General features: G+C 28.9%; 6 protein-coding genes across 6 annotated transcripts; 3 read left to right on the top strand and 3 right to left on the bottom strand.

The window, feature by feature from the left end:
• The first annotated feature begins 540 nt into the window (after positions 1–540).
• LOC129609544 (nucleoporin Ndc1) lies at positions 541–2,903 on the top strand. Its single transcript, XM_055521521.1, has 3 exons — positions 541–671; positions 754–1,985; positions 2,042–2,903. Exons 2-3 carry the CDS (start codon positions 836–838, stop codon positions 2,605–2,607), a joined length of 1,716 nt encoding a protein of 571 aa, XP_055377496.1. The 5' UTR covers positions 541–671; positions 754–835; the 3' UTR covers positions 2,608–2,903.
• A 129-nt stretch (positions 2,904–3,032) lies between these two features.
• On the bottom strand, positions 3,033–3,815 carry LOC129609552 (60S ribosome subunit biogenesis protein NIP7 homolog). The gene is made up of 2 exons (XM_055521533.1): positions 3,675–3,815; positions 3,033–3,621 (listed from the first exon to the last, which is right to left on the bottom strand). The coding sequence occupies exons 1-2, from the start codon at positions 3,728–3,730 to the stop codon at positions 3,135–3,137; spliced, it is 543 nt and encodes a 180-aa protein (XP_055377508.1). The 5' UTR covers positions 3,731–3,815; the 3' UTR covers positions 3,033–3,134.
• Positions 3,816–4,379: 564 nt separating this feature from the next.
• On the bottom strand, positions 4,380–6,334 carry LOC129611425 (CAAX prenyl protease 2). The gene is made up of 4 exons (XM_055524573.1): positions 6,016–6,334; positions 5,719–5,966; positions 5,422–5,658; positions 4,380–5,360 (listed from the first exon to the last, which is right to left on the bottom strand). The coding sequence occupies exons 1-4, from the start codon at positions 6,132–6,134 to the stop codon at positions 5,092–5,094; spliced, it is 873 nt and encodes a 290-aa protein (XP_055380548.1). The 5' UTR covers positions 6,135–6,334; the 3' UTR covers positions 4,380–5,091.
• A 793-nt stretch (positions 6,335–7,127) lies between these two features.
• Positions 7,128–8,310, top strand: LOC129610726 (glutaredoxin 3). The gene is made up of 4 exons (XM_055523399.1): positions 7,128–7,314; positions 7,368–7,524; positions 7,585–7,829; positions 8,042–8,310. Exons 1-4 carry the CDS (start codon positions 7,265–7,267, stop codon positions 8,217–8,219), a joined length of 630 nt encoding a protein of 209 aa, XP_055379374.1. The 5' UTR covers positions 7,128–7,264; the 3' UTR covers positions 8,220–8,310.
• Positions 8,304–9,447, bottom strand: LOC129610736 (probable prefoldin subunit 5). Its single transcript, XM_055523410.1, has 3 exons — positions 9,239–9,447; positions 8,970–9,179; positions 8,304–8,531 (listed from the first exon to the last, which is right to left on the bottom strand). The coding sequence occupies exons 1-3, from the start codon at positions 9,332–9,334 to the stop codon at positions 8,358–8,360; spliced, it is 480 nt and encodes a 159-aa protein (XP_055379385.1). The 5' UTR covers positions 9,335–9,447; the 3' UTR covers positions 8,304–8,357.
• A 2,825-nt stretch (positions 9,448–12,272) lies between these two features.
• LOC129608281 (uncharacterized) lies at positions 12,273–18,210 on the top strand. The gene is made up of 8 exons (XM_055519686.1): positions 12,273–12,455; positions 12,979–13,180; positions 13,264–13,413; positions 13,476–13,674; positions 14,124–14,217; positions 14,275–14,522; positions 14,581–15,060; positions 15,435–18,210. The coding sequence occupies exons 1-8, from the start codon at positions 12,403–12,405 to the stop codon at positions 18,110–18,112; spliced, it is 4,104 nt and encodes a 1,367-aa protein (XP_055375661.1). The 5' UTR covers positions 12,273–12,402; the 3' UTR covers positions 18,113–18,210.
• Positions 18,211–21,151: the final 2,941 nt, after the last annotated feature.

Below are 21,151 nucleotides of genomic sequence, written 5' to 3'. Positions count from 1 at the left end.
GATTATGTTTAGCTTACAACTGCTTTAAGCTTTCTATGAACATAATTAGAACATTATTTCCATTATACTATAATTTTTCGTTCTAACATCGGATATTGTATATGTTTGTTTTTAACAAAACTATGAATATGTATATATTTTTTTGTATATATATGCAAAAAAAAATTATTTTTAGTCGTTGTCAAAGGACAACTGAGTTTTCTAAATTATTTCAAAATTAACCTCGAGGGTTATTAAATGAATTATTTGATGTGTTTTTTTATTTCTTTTGTAAGAAAGTGTGGAAGTTTAGAGTTGCCCAAGGTAGATTAATCGCCAGCGGTAAAAAATAATTTTAGGTTATTACTGAACTTAAAATCCTCTTTTTAAATTTAAGCTAATAAACCAAAAATTTTCTGCCTTTATTTTGGTTATTTTTTTTTTATTTCGTGAAATTTTAACCTCAGGGATAATTAGAAACTATTCTCGACAATGGCAGCCTTATGCAAAAGCCGTCATGTAAACAAATCTACTTAAATAAATATTTTGTCAAACAAATTACGAAAATGTCATTTTTTAAAACAAATAAACAATTATGCTTCAAATTTTTTGGAAAGATTTGAGTAATAACGGAAGTTTAACTTTTGAAAGAGAGCTTGAAAGAAATTACTGAAATAATTTGGCTATTATAGGCAAGTAAAATTTTAAATAAATGTTTGTGTATTATAACCAAATAAAATAAATTTGTTTTAAAGCTAAGGTTTTTTTTTACAGAATTTAATTATTCCTGTGAAGAAAATTAACGCGAGTTTTAAACTATTGAAAATAGCTGGTCCTACATAGATGAAAAACGAAAATGATTACCTCAACTGAAATAGAGTGTAAAAAAATTTGTGTGTTGAGATGTATTCATGTGTTATTTATTAGTTGTGCCATACAGTTTCTGCTGCTTGCTGTATTTTTATTGTTTGTCAACTTCAGCGCTTTTCATCCTTTTACATGGCTTTCTAGTACGCTGGGTTTATTTTTTTCTTTTTACACATGGATATATGCACTCCCGCTAATAAGCATTGTGATATCATACGTAATATTATCAAGTAATTCTTATTTGGCCGTAAACAACTACCATCCTACGAGATTTTCATGGTTATGTGCTGTTGGCCCAAAAAAAATTGCTTTTATAGTCATTTGCATTGCATTAGGCTTTTTAACTTCATGGTTATACTCACGATACTTAAGTGATGAATATAATACATTTATATTTAACTGTTTTGATGGATACTGCTTAAATAGTAGATATATGTTTATTACGTGGGGTGGAATATACTCTGGATTGTATTATTTTTGCAAAGAAAAACTAACTACGGATCCAGATATTAAATTTCCTGTAATTAACGAGAAAAGATATGTTCAAGTTAGAAGTGCATTGTACAAAATTTTATACACATGTCTTATAAAATCATTTGTTCCCACCGTATTTTACAGTGTCATATATTGGATGTTTGGTGGTTATGTTAATTTATACATTGCGAATTTATTTGGCGCTAATGATGATAGAATATTAGTATCGGCAAACTCTTTTCCACTAAATGCAAAATTATTCTTTTATGTTTGGATATTATCTTCCCAAATCTTAAGTAATTTGTACATATTAGACGGTCTTTTTTCCGTTCTTCTAACGCAACCGTCGAAGTTTCCTATTGAAAAAGATCCATTGAGTCACTCGGCGGAAGTTACTTTAGTTGAAGGTTTAGCTTCATTTAAAGTGCCAATAATACAACAATTAGCAAGCCTAGATCTTTATAATTTAACAAATATGCAGAACGTTGCAAAGCGACAACAATTGTTTACATTATCATTTCCTGGTGGACATCCTTACAATTGGAAACAATTATGTATTCAATGTTTAAATTTGATTGATAGTTATACAGAGGAACTTTCTGATTCTGTCAAAAGTATTTCAACAGTTAAATGCAACGAATTTTATAAGCCCTTGAAACCCACAGGTAAAAAATTAACATTGTAATAAATTAATGACGAAAAGTTTTAATGTAATTTTTAGCTACCGAAACAGCTGAAAAAATTTTACTGCGTCAATACAATGAGACATACGGCATTCGTCGCATGATGCAAGCAGGGAATTGCCAATCTCAGATTGAACAAAAATCAAGTTCAGTAACAGAAATTTTTTCGGAGATAAATAAAAACTGGGCAGAAATCAAGAAAGCTACGTTCAAATCGTTACCCGGTTTGTTTTATTTATTTGGAGAGCCTGATGGGGCTAAAACAGCTTACATGTTGTCAAAATCTCAAAACATTGTTTGGATCACACAGGGTCTTGCAGGACTTTGCGCCGCTTCGTTGGTTGAAGACAAATATGGCGTGGTTCAAAATGAACTAACAAAAATTATTAAATCACTTTTGAAACTAAAAATGGAGTTAGATAAATTAAATAATGTAAATTTAAATGGTAAAAAAGTAGATCGGAATTTTTTAGCTTTAAAAAACTCAATCAAGCGTAGTCTTTATAAGATTTGCACAGTATTTTCGGATTACATAAGAGATTTGATGAACGATTCTGATGAATTTAAAATTTTGGAAAATTTCATATTTTATCAAGATAACTGACTAATTTTAATTTTTATTTTCACATTGAACTACTATAATATACATGTATTTAATTTTTTATTTTATTTTTATATCTAAAGAATTTTTAGGTTGTAACAAAGTCGGTTAAATAAACTTGATATCCTATTTATTAATTTTTTTTTTAAATGTATTCTGGACCCCATACCATAGTGCTTTATACCAGTCACCATTACCGTGGCTAAATACATGGAAAATAAAGATAAATAAAAATAAATCTGTATCATAAAAATACATTTACTACAGATAAAAACAAAAATTTAGTAAACCCATCACAATTGAATATGAATTGTGCTAAAATATCAATCCAAAACATAACGAAATCTAAGTCTAAATAAGACTTTGAATGTCAAGTTTAGAAGGAAAGAACATGTAAAGAAAAGAACAAAATTTAAAAAGCTATTGGCTCCTTTTTTCATTTTTTTCTTCTTTAATAAAAAAAGGGGCGATAAAGTATAGATTATCTTACACAGTAGAAGGTAAAATAAAATTAATCTAATTTTACATAATTAAAAAAGGATATCTTCTGATCTGATATATTCTCCGATATCTGCTTGGTGAAAACAAACTGTCGATAAGGGTTCTACAGTTTTACAATCCATCGTTGAACGCGCAGCCACACCAAATCCTAAAGGCAAATCACTCATTGAATATACTATTACTCCTTGATATTGCTGGGTATTTTCTGTAATTCTTCCTAAACCTGATTTAGGAATATGATTTCCATAAAGGAATTGTTGTTCAAATGAAGGTTTGACCCAAATCTTATGTTGTGCATAAGGAGCCAAATAATACAATGCAGTTATATGCAGCTTAAATTTGTTTGATTTCGAAAATTTTCCAAAACATGTTCCCACTGATATTAATTTATCTCGGCCAAGGCATTCTGAAAACTTTAATATTTTTTCTGACATATAGTATACTCGATCCCTGTGTTCTCTAAAGCAGTATGTCCCGTCAGGGCGATCAATTAATTGTTTAACATTTGAGCCAATACTGAAATTATGTAAATTTGGATTAAGCACATTATTTAAAAAAAAACATCATACTATTTATTCAGTTTTTCAAACAAAATTTTTGTTCGTTCTTCATTTAGTCGTTTCATTTTAAATAGCGATAACTTTACAAAAATAACACGTGCGCTTTGTTTTCATAGACAATTGCAGTTAATAAATTTTTCAACATCTTCCTTAACAGTAGAGTGTTGCCAAGTCTTTTTGACCTGGTTTACCAACCCTTATCCGAAGATTCCCTTTATTTCCATAAAATTTTCCTTTAGAAATTTATTATTATACATAGAATTAAAATTTATAAATTTTATTATACATTCTATTAAATAATAAAATTTATTATTAAAAAAAGTACAACTGATTAACATTAGAAATATACATAGCATTTTAACTTCCTATTACATTTATTTTTCAGTTTAGTTCTACATAGGTTTTTATTTTTACCAGCAAAATTTGTGATCGCAACAAATTGTACATGTCCACTTTTCAAAGCATAATACATTCATCCTATAAAAACGAAAACATACTTTAAAATTCTTATGAGAAAAAACTAATTTCTATTATTTGCTGTCAGACAAAGTCTGATGTCAAACAGGGTTTACATATAAGACTTTCGTCAGACTCAAATTAAATCGCAGATTTTCTCATAGATATAAGCACCAACTAAAATTTATAATTTTTGTACTTAATTTCATAAAATCCAAAATTATCCGAAGTTTTGCCCGATATGTAGTATTAAAAATTCCCCAGCTTGGATTGTTTATTACATATGGTTTGGCAACCCTGGTTTGAATGTCAAAGAACTAGTGACAAGACAATTAGCCCAGGATGGCAAGATCTAGATAAAACGAAAACTTTATTTTGCCATCCGCAACCCACGCCAATATTTTTCTCGTATCAAGCTTTAATTTGATTACCGTATTAAAACTATAATTTTTAATAGTTGCAATAATAAATTAATAGTAAAGCATTAACAAACTCTTGAGCACTTTCTAACATTCAAAATAAGGACCGATAAAAATCTTCGAATGTAGAAAGTAACCAATCGCACAAAAAAAAATATTTTGCAAGTTTACTTTTTCGTAAAAAAAAGAAAAAGAATGGTAATAATTGAAAAATATGTTAGAGACTGTTTTCCCGGTTAACACAAGATTTTTGAGGCCATAGTTTGGTCACATTTACATTGAATATGATTTTGTAATTTAGGTGCTGTTATTTAGTCCTCTTGTTAATGCTATTAAAATTGATACTCAAACAGTTGGTTTTTTTATTTAAAATACCTCTTATTAAAAGTTAATGTATTAACAATGTTAGATAATTATAAATGAAATTGAAATGATAAACTTAAGATTAGTATGTATGTACTTACTAAAATATTGGTTCGAATAAATAGCACCTAGTCAATATTGATATTGTTATAACATTTTAGGAAAAAAATTGTACAATAAAAAATTTATTATCTATCCCAATTGTACAAGTTATTATTGTACCAATTAGGGTTAGTTAACATTGGCATCAAATATATCCAACTAAATAAACCTATTAAATAAAGACAGATGTAAAGTATTTTTTTCATGCCGTTTTGTTTTATGATCTCTAAAATATCTGGGAATCCCATATAATTACAAAAAACATGAGCTACAAAAGGCGCTAAAAAATGTCCAGTCCTCCCAAAAAGGTACGATGAATAAAATCCAAATATTGTAGTATAGGCAAATTGAAAACCTTTAGTTAAAAGAATGATTTACAAATTATAAACAGTTACATATCTATACTGGATACATACATGATACCAAAAGAACATTTTTTAATTCTTTGCCTTCCCGTAATCTCTCTATAATATGATGAAAGTGTGCAACTCCGAAAAATAACGGTGTTATCATGGTTGCGCTAATCGGCTTAAAGGACTGCATCATTAGTGGTAACATACAAGCTCTAAATGTGAATTCTTCTGTTAAAGGGGCTACAACATGATTACGCCACCATAAAATATTTCTCAAGTGTTCTTTCCAATATTTTCCACCTAAATATAAAAAAATTTAACAATACACAAAATGAGGGATTAAAACTGTTAGGTACGTACTCAAAAAATTAGGTGTTCCTTGATAATTTAAAATTTGTACGCAAAGTGGCCCCAAAAACAAGACACCAGTTAAACCAATAGGTACTAAAGCCGCAAGTAAACAGCCATCTGCCTTGAGGCCTAGTAGCTCTGCAAAATTATGATTCTCTAAAACTTCTTTAGCACTAAATATATAAATAATTGTTGGCGAAATCAACATAATAAAAAATACGCTTAAAAATCGTCTTTTAACAATAGACGGATGATCTCTGAAAAAAATTTTAGTTAAAATTTATAACATGAAAAAATTAAGTCAACCTATTATGCTCGCTGCTCCATATGTACAAACTAAGAACACACGATATTCCCAATGACAAACAAGCAAATACTGAAGTTAAAGGCGATACTTCTTCTCCAGTTATCTTATGGTTCATCATTTTGCTATGACTCAATAAAGTAAGTTGACTTTAACATTTAATGTGAACTAATAATAAAATTATATATTTTGAACACTCGAAACTTTAAAAATATGAATTAAGAAAAATATACTGAGGTATTTTTTATCAGATACATTGAAAATTGATTATTTTAATAACAATTGAAATATAACAAAATCACATATTTAAATATAAAAATAATCAGAAATTTTAAAACATTTTTATTGCTAAACAAATCTATAAAATAACGTTGATATGGATGTATGTGTGTATGTACTTCAAAATCTATCAAAAATGATCTGAAAATTTACAAGCTCTGCAAAATACCACTGACGTCTGAAAATATTAGGTCATCGGAGAGACATTTATCCAGGAGAAAAAAAGTATTTGTTTATATAACTCTGCTTAAAAAATAATTAGCATTTTCTTTTGAATACATACAACATTTTATAACAGTTACATTTGTGTGTGTAATTTTATTTCATTAATTAAATAGACTTTTGTTCGTTAACATTTCAAAAATAGTACCTATTTCATCTAGAAAATATGCGCTTAACAAACTGGTAAAATTCAAAATTAGAAAAAAAACATAACCTCCACCTACATTAAATACATAATGTAGATTTTTTTTGAAAGATGAGTTATGTTTACGCTTTTTAACTTCTTTTCCTATTGCTCTTTGTACTTCAATCATAGTTTAAATAAAAGAAATCTGAAAAAAAAATAGAAAATTGTTCTATTATCATCAGATTTGGTGTCAGATTTATAAAGCAATACGCCAATTTAAAAAAATTATTTTAAAAGTTTGACATGTAAAATTAATTTAATGTGTAAATGCTCATTAGATTAAGTCTGATGGTTATACGTCAACTAAATTTTATATAATATGCCGATTGCCATGCTCATGCATCATGCTGCAGAGTTTATGCCATGACCTAAGGGTAGTTGGCATTTAATCTCTAATTGTCATTAACATAAATTATAAAATAACCCATTTGATTGAATAGAGCATTCAATACACTTTTATAGTGAAGATTATTATTTTATTCACATTTTAGATTGAAATCATATTATTTACTTAGTAAAGTTTGGATAAAATTTAATACATAAATTAAAAAAAGGGTTCTAGGATGTCGATAATTAATATTTCGAAAGAAGAAGAATTCAATAATATTATAAAGTAAGGAACTGTAGTGAAACTAAAAAAAAATTATTCATTTAAGAAAATTTTAGAGATATAAAACCTTCCTGCATACTTTTTTCGGCTGATTGGGCTGAGCAATGTCATCAGATTCTTGAAGTTTTTAGTGAATTATCAACCAAACACAAAGGAATAAATTTTGTTAATATTGTCGCAGAAGACTTTTCTAATATAGCTTTAAAAAATCAGGTAACCTTATCATAATTTAAGTATATAAAATAATATTTAAATTGAACTATTTATATTTAGATTGAAGCAGTTCCAACTGTACTTTTCTTTCAAAACGGAAAAACAATTGACAGAATTGACGGACTTGACGTACATACATTAATAGTTAAATGCAAAAATTTGGTTGGCGAAAGCAAAGAATCGTTAGAAGATCGTCTTAAAAATTTAATTAATAGAGCTAAAGTGATGGTATTTATGAAAGGTGCAAAAGATGCTCCACGATGTGGATTTTCAAAGCAACTTATGACAATATTAAATGACACAGGGCAAGTTATTCTAAAATGAATACAAAAGTAGATTTTAATTACTCGTATTAGCGTTCAATTGTAAACATTCTCATTTTTAAATATTTGTTACAATATTACATATGTACATACTGGTATATTTGTTCTATTGAACTTTTGTGATTTGGTGCCATCATTTATAGCATAATGTATCACACTATTTACTCGATATTAACATATTTTCACTTGTTTAGGGTTGCTTTTGAAACATTCGACATTTTATCAGACGAAGATGTGCGCCAAGGGCTCAAGATTTATTCAGATTGGCCAACATATCCGCAAGTTTATGTAAAAGGAGAGTTAATTGGAGGATTAGATATAGTTAAAGAGCTTGTGTCATCCGGTGAATTACTAACAACTTTACAAGGATAAAGAAATATAAAATGTACTTTAAGGTTAAATAGACCAGTAGAATAAACTTTCTTTTTTAAATAAAAATAAATAAAAATAATAAGATAGATGAGTTTTTCATGATTTAATTCAAAAACAATTTTTTTGTTTTATGAAGCTTTACGCAGTTTGTTTAATTGCTGCTTGTTGCATTGCCACGACTTTAATCTCTATAACCTCTTGCACTGCTCCTAGAACTCGAGACTTTTGAACTTGAATTTTATCAATTTTTTCAATTTGCTCCTGAACATAATCTATTTTACGTTTGAAATAATCTTTTGAGTCACTCAAGTCCTGAAATAGAGAAAACATATTATGAATAACTTTCACAATTTTTCTAAAAGCTTGCTGTCTGTTGTATTTTTTAATGTTGGTAAGTATGTGGGATATAAAATGTAGGTATAGCACATGTAAAATGTAGGTCGTACCTTAATGATTTTTTATTTTAACAAATTGTGAGATGATGATGAATGAGGGCAAAAATTAAAGCAAAACAAATCGCTTATTAAAATCGTAAATAGGTAAGGTGGGTAGGTGCTAGCTTTTAAAATTTTGAATAACATGTATTATTAACCATTTTTTTTTATATTTTTGGTCAAATTTTTTTGTTAAGTCATTACATTTTTTAAGAAGTATGAGGCAAAATAAATGTGACTAAAATTTTGAGCATTTACATGTCTCTGCTTATGCAATAAAAGTGCATGAATTTAGTTTAAAATTAAAGTTATTTACCTTCTCTATGTAGTAACCCGTTCCTATTTCAATTATAAAATTATCTATACTCTTCACAACACCTGGGATGTACATACTCCCTGTTAAGGGGACTAATATTTCTTTATTCTCCCAATCTGGTTTAATTTGCTCGAGAGCTTCTTTTGAAGCAGAATATTTCCCTTTACATTTTACAAGAGTTTGAAGGGACTCTTGAAAAACACTTAGTTCCTACAAAAAAGAAAAGAGTTAACACTTCGCACATTAGAAAATTTAAAAAAAATAAATACCGATTCAAATTCCATTTTCAGTTGTTGCAATTGTGGAAGATTTAGCTTTGTTAAATCAATTTGTTGAGGTTCATCTGATGACTTATTTGACGACATTTTTATGAAGATTCCAACAATAGAAAATTTAAATAAAAGAACTTAGAACAAAATAATTCAATTTACTAAGAATAAAATTTTATGCTTTTTATTTAGTCAGGTTATTTTTTGACATTATATCTCATACTCATAGAGTGATGTCATTTTAATAGTAAATTCTCCCACAACAAAAGTAGTTTACACTAAATTTTGAAAGAAAATGCAATGTTGATGCAGACCTATTACGTAGAATTTTATTTACGCATTTGCAAGAATTTTTAATATAAGATAAAACAATTCTCCGGCAAGGCATTATACGTACTTATGATTTTTAATAGTAGTTTCAAAAAATTGACAAGAACACAATCGCGTGAAAATTCATATAAAATATAAAATATGAAGAGGCGCCAGTAAATAGACGCCTATGTAAAATTTTCCTATTTTACCGTTACGTCACCTGAAATATAATTTTTGGGTAGTCGTATCTGTAGAGAATGATATGAAAAATATTTTGGTTGTTTCCATTTCCACAAAAATAAACATGGTTTTGAATGTTTGAATTTACTATATATATAAAAATTTAATTTAAGAAAAAAAACTTAAATTTGTTTAAATTTATAAAGTATTTTAAAACATCATTGTCTTGCATTATTTTTTTAGAAGCTTAAATTGCTCGTATTTGTTATTCTTTTTGTTCGGTAAAATAAAAAAACCCCGATTTTCAATATAAGAATTAATATATTAAAATATTTAGTATAAATATTCGTCGTCGATTTTTCCATTTTATTTACACATTCAATCTAGAAAACCGTGGCGTGATGATCGCGTGAAAATATAAAGCCGCACGCAATGATTTTGACAACTGCACATCATGTCAGATTTGGTACCACTTTAAATTATCACGTCTACGACCACAAGAATAATACACGCCTGATTGTATTACTTCGTGCGATTGATACATTATACTGAGCAGTTGATGTTGCCATTCCACACGTGTTCTAAGTTAACAATGGAAATCGTTCGTCGTTGCCGTTATATTTTTACAATTACAGGACCTTGTTTTGATTTATTTTGAGCGGCAATTCTTCAGTTTTCTGCATATAATTTATAATCAAATTAAAAAAAAACGAATTTTAAGTTATTTTACCTCCGTAAATTAAATGTGCGGCGGTAATTTCGCTTTTTTCTCGCTAGTGTCTTTTATATGTGTGTGTTCTATATGAATTTCGACATTCATTATAAATTCATTATACGCTTGCGGTATAATAATTATTGCAAAAATAATGAATTATTGTCTTACTTATCTTGCACAGATCTACTGTATTTTGTTTACCCGTGTTTACACGAAGACTTTTGCATAAATTGTTGGCAAACGCTTCTTTCTCCTTCGAAGAAAATGTATTGGCAAGGGAAATGAAAGATATGCATAAAACATTGATACAAACATCATCGTGCAAACATTAATCTTCACCGTTACAATTCGTTATTGCCGAGGCTAACAGTACAGGCCTGGTTACTGGGAGGGACTGACAGTTTCTTTAACGGTGAAAAATTATAATTTCATACATGTTCTTTTTAATGTTAGAAAGAATCAATTTCCACATCAGCAATCTTCAATATTACTTATGAATGTTTATGTTTATCTCATCATGATATTACAAAATTGTCATTTAATTGCCTTTATCTCATCATGATATTACCAAATTGTCACGTCGTTTTTTTTAAATACCACGAAGCTTATTTTTTCTTTAAAATTGGAATTTAATTTCCTATTCAAGACTCACACAGAAAATTAATTATTGCTATTTTACTATTAAAAAATCTGGCAGTAAGTCTATTGAGAATAGAGCAAGCTATGTTCGGTTTTGGCTATGTAAATGGAAATGCAATATATTATTTGCCATATGTAACTTTCATCAAACTCAGATTAAATACAGATTTTGAGCTAGAGGTAAACAGTACATAAACGCTAAGAATTTCAATTGAAGTTATTTTAATTTAAGTGCGAGTTAAATTTATTTAATTTATTTAACTAATTAAATGACATTTAACTTAAATAATAAAGTTTTAATTAGTTAAATTAAAATTTAACTTAATTAATTAGCCAATTAGTTAAATTTTAATAAGTTAAATTAAAATTTAACTAATTGACGGTAACAACCACGGCTGACAGAAATACAGGCTTGGAAACAGTGTTCCCACCCGGTAAAAACAAAATGTATCCAATTTCGAGAAAAAAATGTATCAAAAATGTATCCAGACTCTTGAAGTAGAGTTATTATACTAAGTCGTCTTATTTTATACAAATAAACTCATAAATAATATTAATTTGCTACATTCAACAATTTGAGTTTCGTTATTTATAGTAAATTCTTTGAGAAGTCACATGCAATTTCTATTGCATTTTAAAAGTTATGGTCAGAAAATATATATTCGGTTGCTGTTGAACTATGCGGTAAAAACGATTCACCATGAAAACAGACAAATATTATTTAGTCAGCAAATAACATTTTTTTTAAAGTAAAGCAGTTTTGCGATTTAATATTAGTAGAAGTAAGAAATGTAGATATTAGTAAGAAATGTATCCATATTTCAATAAAATTTTAAAATGTAGCCAATTTCGACGTTTCAGTAGATTTGAGTAATCTTTGTATCCAAATTATTTTAAAGCAAAAATGTATACAGATGTATACAATTGTATCCAAGCGTTCCCAGCTTGGAAAGAGAGTGATATTTTTGTTACGTCAAGGTAAAAAGACAATCTGCAGACCTTAATATTCTTTTGGCATTTGTTACTAGCGTCAAATTATCTGTGGTTAAAAGGCAGCATTAGACGTTATACTTCATACGTATGTTTCATGCAACCCAGTAAACCCAACAAACTGATAATTTGAAAAAACCTGAACGCATCCTAAATAGTTTTGTCAATCAAATGAATAAATGATAGACACTAGCCAAATCAGCACATAAAAAGTTTGCATTTTGAGTTGAACAAATTTTGATTTTAATTTTTTGTTTTTTAAAAAATTTAGGAAAGAGATAAATCTATAACTTGTTCTTTAATAATATAAAATAAAAATTAAGTAAAAATGGTTGATAATTTTTTTAGTATGTGGAAGGTCCGTGAGCTTGCTGATAAAGTGTAAGTAGAATGCATAAATCAATTCAAAAGGAAATGATTTCACCTTTTGCCAAAAAAAAAGTTAAGCAAAATACAAATCCATCATTTACTGATTTAATTAAAAAAATTTAAATATCTCGTAAAAAATTTCATCTCTTAATTTGTATTTATAAAATCAAGCATGCTCAACTTGGATTAAGATTAAAATTATTTTTTGTTAATTAGGAGATTATAATTTTATCCAAATAATATCTTACATTTAATACTTTTAAATTTCAACTTCCATGAAATTTAGAGCTAGCAGATATAAAAATGACATTGATTATTGTTATACTAAAAAGAGGGAAAACCTTGAAATATTTTCAATTTATATTTCTCCATAATATTTCAAGTTTTTTCATTTCATTTGTATCGTGTTGCTATATCTATACTACATTTTTGGATAAATAAAATGTTCTTTCCCAATTCTAAATTGGGTTAGGGATTCCTTTAAATACATGTAAAAATGCTCCCTTAATAAATGTACATATATTTATATTTTAAGAACAAACGTTGTAATGAATTACACCGAAATAGAAGGTAAAGTACGTGAAGCTACAAATGATGATCCATGGGGTCCAACCGGAGTCCTAATGCAAGAAATTGCCCATGCAACATTCACTTATGAACATTTCCCTGAAGTTATGTCAATGCTATGGAAAAGAATGTTACAAGACAACAAAACGAATTGGAGACGAACATATAAAGTATGTAATATATCTATATATATGTACATATTTAAACATTTTAAAGGGTGCACTAAGGGTACAAGCCAAAATTTTTTTTTCAGTCCTTATTGCTCTTAAATTATTTAGTACGAAATGGTTCTGAAAGAGTAGTAACATCTTCAAGAGAACATATATATGATTTGCGTACGTTAGAGAATTATACATTCACTGATGAAAATGGAAAGGATCAAGGCATTAATGTTAGACATAAGGTAATTATCTTTAAGATTCATAATTTGCCATGGCAAAAAAATGTTTTCTTTGTTTATTTAAGGTAAGTGATTTGATACAATTCATCCAGGATGATGACAGACTAAGAGAGGAAAGAAGAAAAGCTAAACGGAACAAGGACAAGTACATTGGTATGAGTTCTGATGTTTTATCAGGTGGTTCACGATATGCAGCCGGATCTGGGTATAATGACAGCAATTGGAATTCCAATTCAAGTTATAAAAGTGATAACCGTAATACATGTAAGTTTGATTTACCTCAATTATTTAATTAAGTTTTCGTAAGAAATACTCGTGAGATTAAATAAGATTTTCCAAATGTTTTGTGGGAACTTGCAAGTACATCCTTATAATCCTTGTTCTTGCATCCTTATATTTCTTAGCACAAAGCCCATACTATAATTAAAATAATATAGAAATCATAGGAAATTGCATGATTCCTATGATTTCTATATTATAGAAATCTATATTTCTACATTATCTATACTTCCTATGATTCCTATGATTTCTGAATATCTCAATATTCAGAAACTCTATTTTTTAGGAAAGTAATATAGAAATATGTACATGCAATAATGTGATAATAGGTATAGGAACAGAACTTGCTTTTCCCTATTTATAGGTTTAGTTTGTTAAGATCTCTGAGGACTGTCGACTGTAAGATTAATGCCTGATTTTTGTTATGTTCGCAGATAGTGATTCTCATCCCTCCTACCGCTATGAAGATGAAGGCTATGAAGATGAAAGGGAAAAAGATGATTCTGATAATGATGCTTCTAGTCCGAGGTAACCTAGATTATAAAAGAAGAATGTATTGATTCAGAGAAAATATGTAATTTTTAGAAGATACCGAGATCGTTCCAGCCCAACGGAAATAAAACAAACATCTTTCGAACAACAAAAAACTCAAAATGCCAATATAAGTATTACAAATTTGAAATCATCAACCGGAACCAATAAGTTTGGCAATAATACTATCAAAACTTCCGTAGTAACTAAAAAGATTGATTTGGGTGCTGCTGCTAATTATGGTAAAGAAAAAGATTCATTTGGAATTCATTCACCAACACATAGAGATTCACCAGATGAAAGTAATTTTTTTTCAACTTTTGCATTTCGTAATATCAAATTTGAATAAAATTATTGCAGATTTATTTGAAACATGCCCCCCACCAAAAACAAATAATTCTTCTATAATTAGAACTGACGATCTTAAAGAAATTGATGATTTTAATCCTCGTGCTGATGATAATCAAGAATTTGGAGATTTTGAAAGTGCTTTTAATGCTACAGGATCTTCTGCTAAATCAATTCAACTGGACGTGGTTGCAAGCACGGTTCCAAGTAATTTAAATGTAGTTACAGACAAAAATGATGACTTCGCAGACTTCAAATCAGCTTTTGATTCAAGTAACCATTCATTAACTGACGTAGCAATTCCAACAAATCAGTCCAATAATTTATTAATAACAACTTCAAACATGGAAAATATTTCAAAAGAAGCAAACAATATCGATCTTTTTGAAAGCTTTGCTACACATCCACCTTCATTACCTGGTAATCAGTCTTCAAATTCAAATTTGTTGGACGAATTTGGTGCCTTAGCAATAAACTCTGGGTTTTCAAATGGTAAGTTATTGTTAATTTTTTAATTTCATCATCTTAAAATTTTCATTGCTTGATGTAAGCAGAAAATCAAAAAATTTCGAAATTTTTAAAGAATTTTAAAACAAATCAATTGTTGTTGTGTTTGCTTGATTTATTCAATTTATCTCAATTTCTAAATGATGAAAGATAAATTTAAACTATTTGTAATTAAATTTTGACTAGCTAATCTGCAAATAGAATAGGTTTGCAATGAGTTCATAAATTTTTCAGTTCAGTTCAAAAGAGTTCATAAATTATTTTTAAAAAGAAATGTAATTTTTTAAGTAGAAATAAACAAAACGAAAAATATTAAAGAGAAAGAAATGTCCAACGGAAAAATTATTTTAATTTTTCAGTCGAACGTCCAACTGCTCGAAATATAAAATGTTTCATGAACTTTGCACAATTAGTAAAGAAAATACAAAAAGTGGAAACTGAAAAGGATTTAAACTATTTAGAAACATTATTGAAAGGTTTTTTGAACGTACTACCGGGAGAAATAACATTTCAACAGCTAACCAGGATGGACATAAGCTCATATGAAAGTGATTGGAATGAGTTTGCTTCAACTGAATACAAAAATGTTTTACATTCTTTGATGAATCTTACTCACGATCTTTTGCTTATAAATGATAAAACTTTTAATATGAATTTAATTTACAATATTTTTTCTATCAACTTTAATGAAGACTATATAATAAGTTCTCTAGAAGTATTATTAGAGAATTTAAACATAAAGCCTACTTTAGCTGTAGATATTTTAGAATGTTTGATTAAAAATGGAGAAATAATAACTATGGGAATTTTACATGCTACGAAAGATTTAACAAATATTCAAGGTTTTGATAAGAACAAAGCAGAACAAAAGAGTGAACAGTTTTTAACGTTAATTTTAAATATACACAGTAGAGTCGCAAACAGAATTGGACTTGAAACTCCAAATATATTTTGTTCTAACTTTTACGGTTATAATATTTTAGTAGCTATTTTAAATGCTCTTGGTATAGCTTTTAAATGTAACGAGTGTCAATTGGAACCCGTTTTTGATGAAAAACGTATAGCTGTTGTATTGAGTAAAATTGTGGTACACTTCAATAATGATGTTACTTATCAATTTAACATATTTTTAAGGATCCTTGCGCATCTATCGACTATTGAAAATCAGTATAAAATTTTCATTAACAATATTTTTACAGACTTAAGCAATGTTGCAATCAATATTGTCGGATATAAAATATTAGATCAAAATATTAATTTAAGTTTATTGCTTGGTTCTAATGCTATTAGTATTTCTTCACATTGGGAATATTTTTTGCTGTCCAAATTTCCATTTTCAATGTATAATGTTTCAGAGAGCAGTATTATAAATTTAACGACATATTTTCAAACTAATTGTCCAGAAAAACTATTTGAACTGTTTAAGAGATCGTTGAACGTTTGGTCTACAAAAACTTCAACGTTAAATAATAATATTAAACAGCATATTTTCTTAAGCAAATTGCTAATTTATAGTTTAAAATGTTTAATTGATTTAAGACTTGAGGAAAGTTTCATATTTGAAATAAAAAATAAATTGTTTAATGGCACAAAAAATCATTTGGAATCATCTGATATTGTATTTCGATATGTTGGAATGATTACTGCAGAAATATGCATTAATATGCTCAACAATATAAATGAGCCAAAATTAAATTTTGATTACAAAAATTTAAATTCAGAGCTTACAGAGATAATAGATTCCATAAAAAAATTTGCGATTGTTAGTACCGATAATTATAGTGAAATTAAAACTGTGGAAGAATTTTCAATACTAGTAAAATCATTTTTTGACAATAATGACTTTACAGTAAGGCAATTTTCAAGATACTCCAAGAAAGAAGAAAAAATATTTTCCAAGAAAGAAGTTTCTCCTAAAGAATGTAGTAAGAATTCAAAAATCATTGAAAATCTTTACGATGCGGGCTTAGATTCTGATGACGATTTAGAGCCGTATGATATGTCAAACGATAAATCTGTTCATGAAAATAAGAAGCCTAAATTTTTACTTGATTTAAAAGAAATTATTTTGCAAGCTGATGATCCCGATGTTTTTCAAGCTTGTTTGCAATGTGCAGAAAATCTTATAAAACAGCAATTACCCAATAATGATGTAAAATTGGCAATTGAATTGCTGCGTATATTTTTGTGCTTGGAAAGGAAGTTTTATTTTGACGAGTTTGAGAATACAAAGCTTAATATCTGCGTTCAAATTTGTACAATATATCCAGGAGAATGCGGAGAATTTTTATGTGAACAATTTCATTTAGATGACAACAATTATTCACTTCCAGTACGCATATTAATTTTAAATATAATATCAAAATCTGTTAAGCGGTTATCCAGCATTGAAAAAGAAACAACCGCAAGTCCAAAAATATTTTGCTCGAATTCAAATCAGAGTTTGCCATATCCAAGAAAATTTGAAACAAAAATGGTTGATAAAGCAAATAATTCAAAAAAAATAATATATGAAAGATTACGAAAAAAAACTAGACGTTTGCTTTCAAAACCTTCAAAGCAAATTGAAATTCAAAATACATTTTCAAAGCATGTTGGATCATTTTTTTTTCCGTTGGTAAGGGGAGCCCGGAAAACTCAAATACTGCATTTAAAGAATGAAAAAGCGGGATATGCCATAGACATGACATTAATTGTTACATATTTTAGCACTTTAACAAACATTATCTTAGCTGCAGAAAACTGTCCAACTCTAAATAAAATTTGTCGTGAAGTATTCGAAATTACATCATTTTTACGTTTTAGTCAGGAGGCAAAAGTAAGAATTGCTGTTTTGGAAATGATCGGTGCATTATTAATTACTGTACCTCGGCATGTTTTAATCGATGAATTCTTAAATGAATGCATGGAATTAAAAAGCTGGCTAGGATCTTGCTTAAGATCGCCAGTGATAGGGGGTGACACAAATGAAGAATGCAGAGAAGTTGCCGCATCACTATTTTCGATTTGTATTGATATAATTGGAAATAGCATTTAACATCTAAAATAGAAATTAAATTACTGAATTTATATTTGTAATAAAACGTTATGTATGTGTATTGCTTTTACAATATACATACATAATATGTATGTATGTTTGCACTTAATATTATTTGTTTCCTTTTTTTTATTTTTTATGTGGATAATTGACTTGACATTCTTATATTATAATAAAATAATATGACGCTAGCAGTTAAAAGAATTAAATTGAATCATTTTGTATTTAGGATTTTTACTATTTTAGTTTTTTTTTTTTTTTTATTATATCTACTATTTATTGCAACTAAGTCCATTCAACCTAACAAGCAACTTTATTTTAACTTTTAAGTAGCGTTGTGGGGACATACTATCCAGTGATAGCCGTCCAGTATTATTAGTTGTATTCTTTCAGTCTCATATCACAATTGATCAAGAGGTCTCCTCCTTTGCAGGCGGCGGGCTGTGTTGTTTCTAAGTAGCTTATTTATCTCACTATTAGTATGTTGCTGTACTTTAGATTTATGTTTAGTTGATTGCTTTTTGATTTCTTCTTCTACTGTAGTAATTTTTAAATCTCTATGAATCGTATCGTTTCTCACGTACCAAGGCGCATTCACAATATTACGAAGAACCTTATTTTGGATAGTTTGAATTATTTGTATATTTGTTTTTTTGGCGCATCCCCAAAGCTGAATTCCATACGTCCATATGGGCTTAATTATTTGTTTATAAATCAATAATTTGTTGTAAATATTCAATTCAGAATTTTTACCAATCAGCCATTGCATTTTCCTTAACTTTATATTAATTTCTTCTTTTTTCTTTTTAATATGCTCCTTCCAACGTAGTTTCACGTCTAGAGTCATACCCAAGTACTTTGCCTCATTTGCAAACGGCACCACTTTATTATTTAAATTTATTTCGATGGGATTGATAGTTCTGTTGGTAAAATTTATGTGTGCTGATTTATTTTCATTTATTTTGATTCGCCATTTTTTCATCCAACGATTTATTTCATTTAGAGACCTTTGAACTTTTTCCGTACTTTCTTTTATGCATTTATCTCTAGCTAATATTGCAGTATCGTCTGCAAATGTGGCCGTTGTTACTTCATCTGACTGTGGTAAATCCCTTGTGTATAAAAGATAGAGTACTGGACCCAATACACTGCCCTGTGGTACTCCTGCGTTTATATCTTTTAAGACAGAATATTCATTTTGTTGCTTAACTCTAAATACTCTCCGTGTTAGATATGATTCTAGTAGATCACAGATTTGCTTTGGAAAAACTTGATTGAGTTTGTAGACCAAGCCCTTGTGCCACACCTTATCAAAGGCTTGCGCAACGTCTAGGAAAACTGCTGAACATACTTCCTTTCTTTCTAGGGCATCCTCTATGACATCAGTTATTCTATGTATTTGCTCTACTGTCGAATGTTCATCTCTAAATCCGAATTGGTGATCTGGAATTAAACGTTTTACTTTAATTATTGGTATTATTCGTTCCAGGATCAATCTCTCAAATATTTTGGATAAAATAGGTAAAAGCGAGATAGGCCTGTACGATGTTGCTTCGTTTGGGGGTTTTCCCGGCTTGGGTATCATTATTATTTCAGCAACCTTCCAAATTTCAGGAAAGTGTTTCAAGCGTATTGCTGCATTATATATATAGAGGAGTTTTCGCAATGCAATCACAGGCAATTCTTTTAGCACCATTGCAGTAATCAGATCGAAACCGGGAGCTTTCTTGTTGTTTAATTTTGAAATCTCCTGGCACAGTTCTTTAAGTTTTATTTTTTTGATAGTTGACATATCATTATTGGTTAGATGACAAGCTACTTCCTCCGATGTTTGACGAGGTAGCGGTTTGAAAATGTCTTCTAAGTAGTCTGCAAAAAGTTGTGCTCTTTCTGATTCAGTTACTGCCCAGGACCCATCTAGCTTTTTCAGAGGATAAGCTTGTTGAGTTGGATTCTTTAAATTTTTTGTTACTTTCCATAGAGAATAGTCCGTATTTTTTTCTGCTGTTAAGTTTGCTAATTTATTTTTTATGGTTTCATTTTTGACTTCTAATAGTAGCTTTTTTACCTTGTTGCATAACTGATTTAATTTTCGTTTATCAGACGGAGCACGAGTTACTTGCCATCTCTTACGGGCTTTTCTTTTTTCTTTTATAAGATTTTTTACTTCCAGAGGATATATAGTATCTTTATCACTATATTTTTGGAAAGTTGTGTTATCCCAAGCTGCTTCTTGCACTTGTGTAATGTAATTATACGCTTCATCTTCCAGTTGTTGTATGGTTTTAAGAGGTGTGTTAAGTTCTGTACGATTACTTAAGTCTACACGAAATTTGCACCAGTTCGTTGTTTTGTTACAAAGTTTTATTGGCTCAGTTTTAGTAATTACAAATTCACTTGCTGTTAATATAACAGGGGTATGGTCAGAACATAAGTCAAAGCTTTCATCAACATGAGTGTATGTGTTTGATATACCCTTGGTCATGAAGAAATCAATTAAATCTGGCTTGCGTTTTGGGTCCGATGGCCAGTATGTCGGTTTCCCACTAGATAAAAAACTGCATTTAGCCTTTATTGCCTCCTCATAGAGTGCTTTACCTTTCGGAGTAGTTAACCTGGAGCCCCAGAACGTGTTCTTTGCATTGAAGTCTCCTCCAATTATGAAATTGTGACCTAATTGATCGATTAAGTTTTTATAATCATTATTTTTTAAGTTATACTTAGGAGGACAGTATATAGCCGAGATTTTAAATTCTTTATTGTTAGTTTTTATTCTAACTGTTGAAATTTGCATTTCCGGTTTTTCAATTTTGGGTTCTGGATCGTGTCCAATGTTTTTTTTTATAATAATAGCTGAACCCCCCTTAGCTTTGTTTTCCGGGTGCGGGGCATGATAACAACTGTAACCCTCGATATTTATGTGGGTTTCGTTTGTACAATGCGTTTCAGATATTAATCCTATGTCAATTTTTTCTTCGATTAAAAATCTTTTAAGGCTTTCAATGTGATTGGGTAGCCCGTTTGCATTCCATGTAGCAA

Source organism: Condylostylus longicornis, unplaced genomic scaffold (genome assembly GCF_029603195.1).
Source record: "Condylostylus longicornis isolate FDR11 unplaced genomic scaffold, ASM2960319v2 ptg000004l, whole genome shotgun sequence".
Classification (NCBI taxonomy): domain Eukaryota; kingdom Metazoa; phylum Arthropoda; class Insecta; order Diptera; family Dolichopodidae; genus Condylostylus; species Condylostylus longicornis.
The sequence above is the reverse complement of the archived record's forward strand: the minus strand, read 5'-3'. Positions and strand labels throughout refer to the sequence as shown.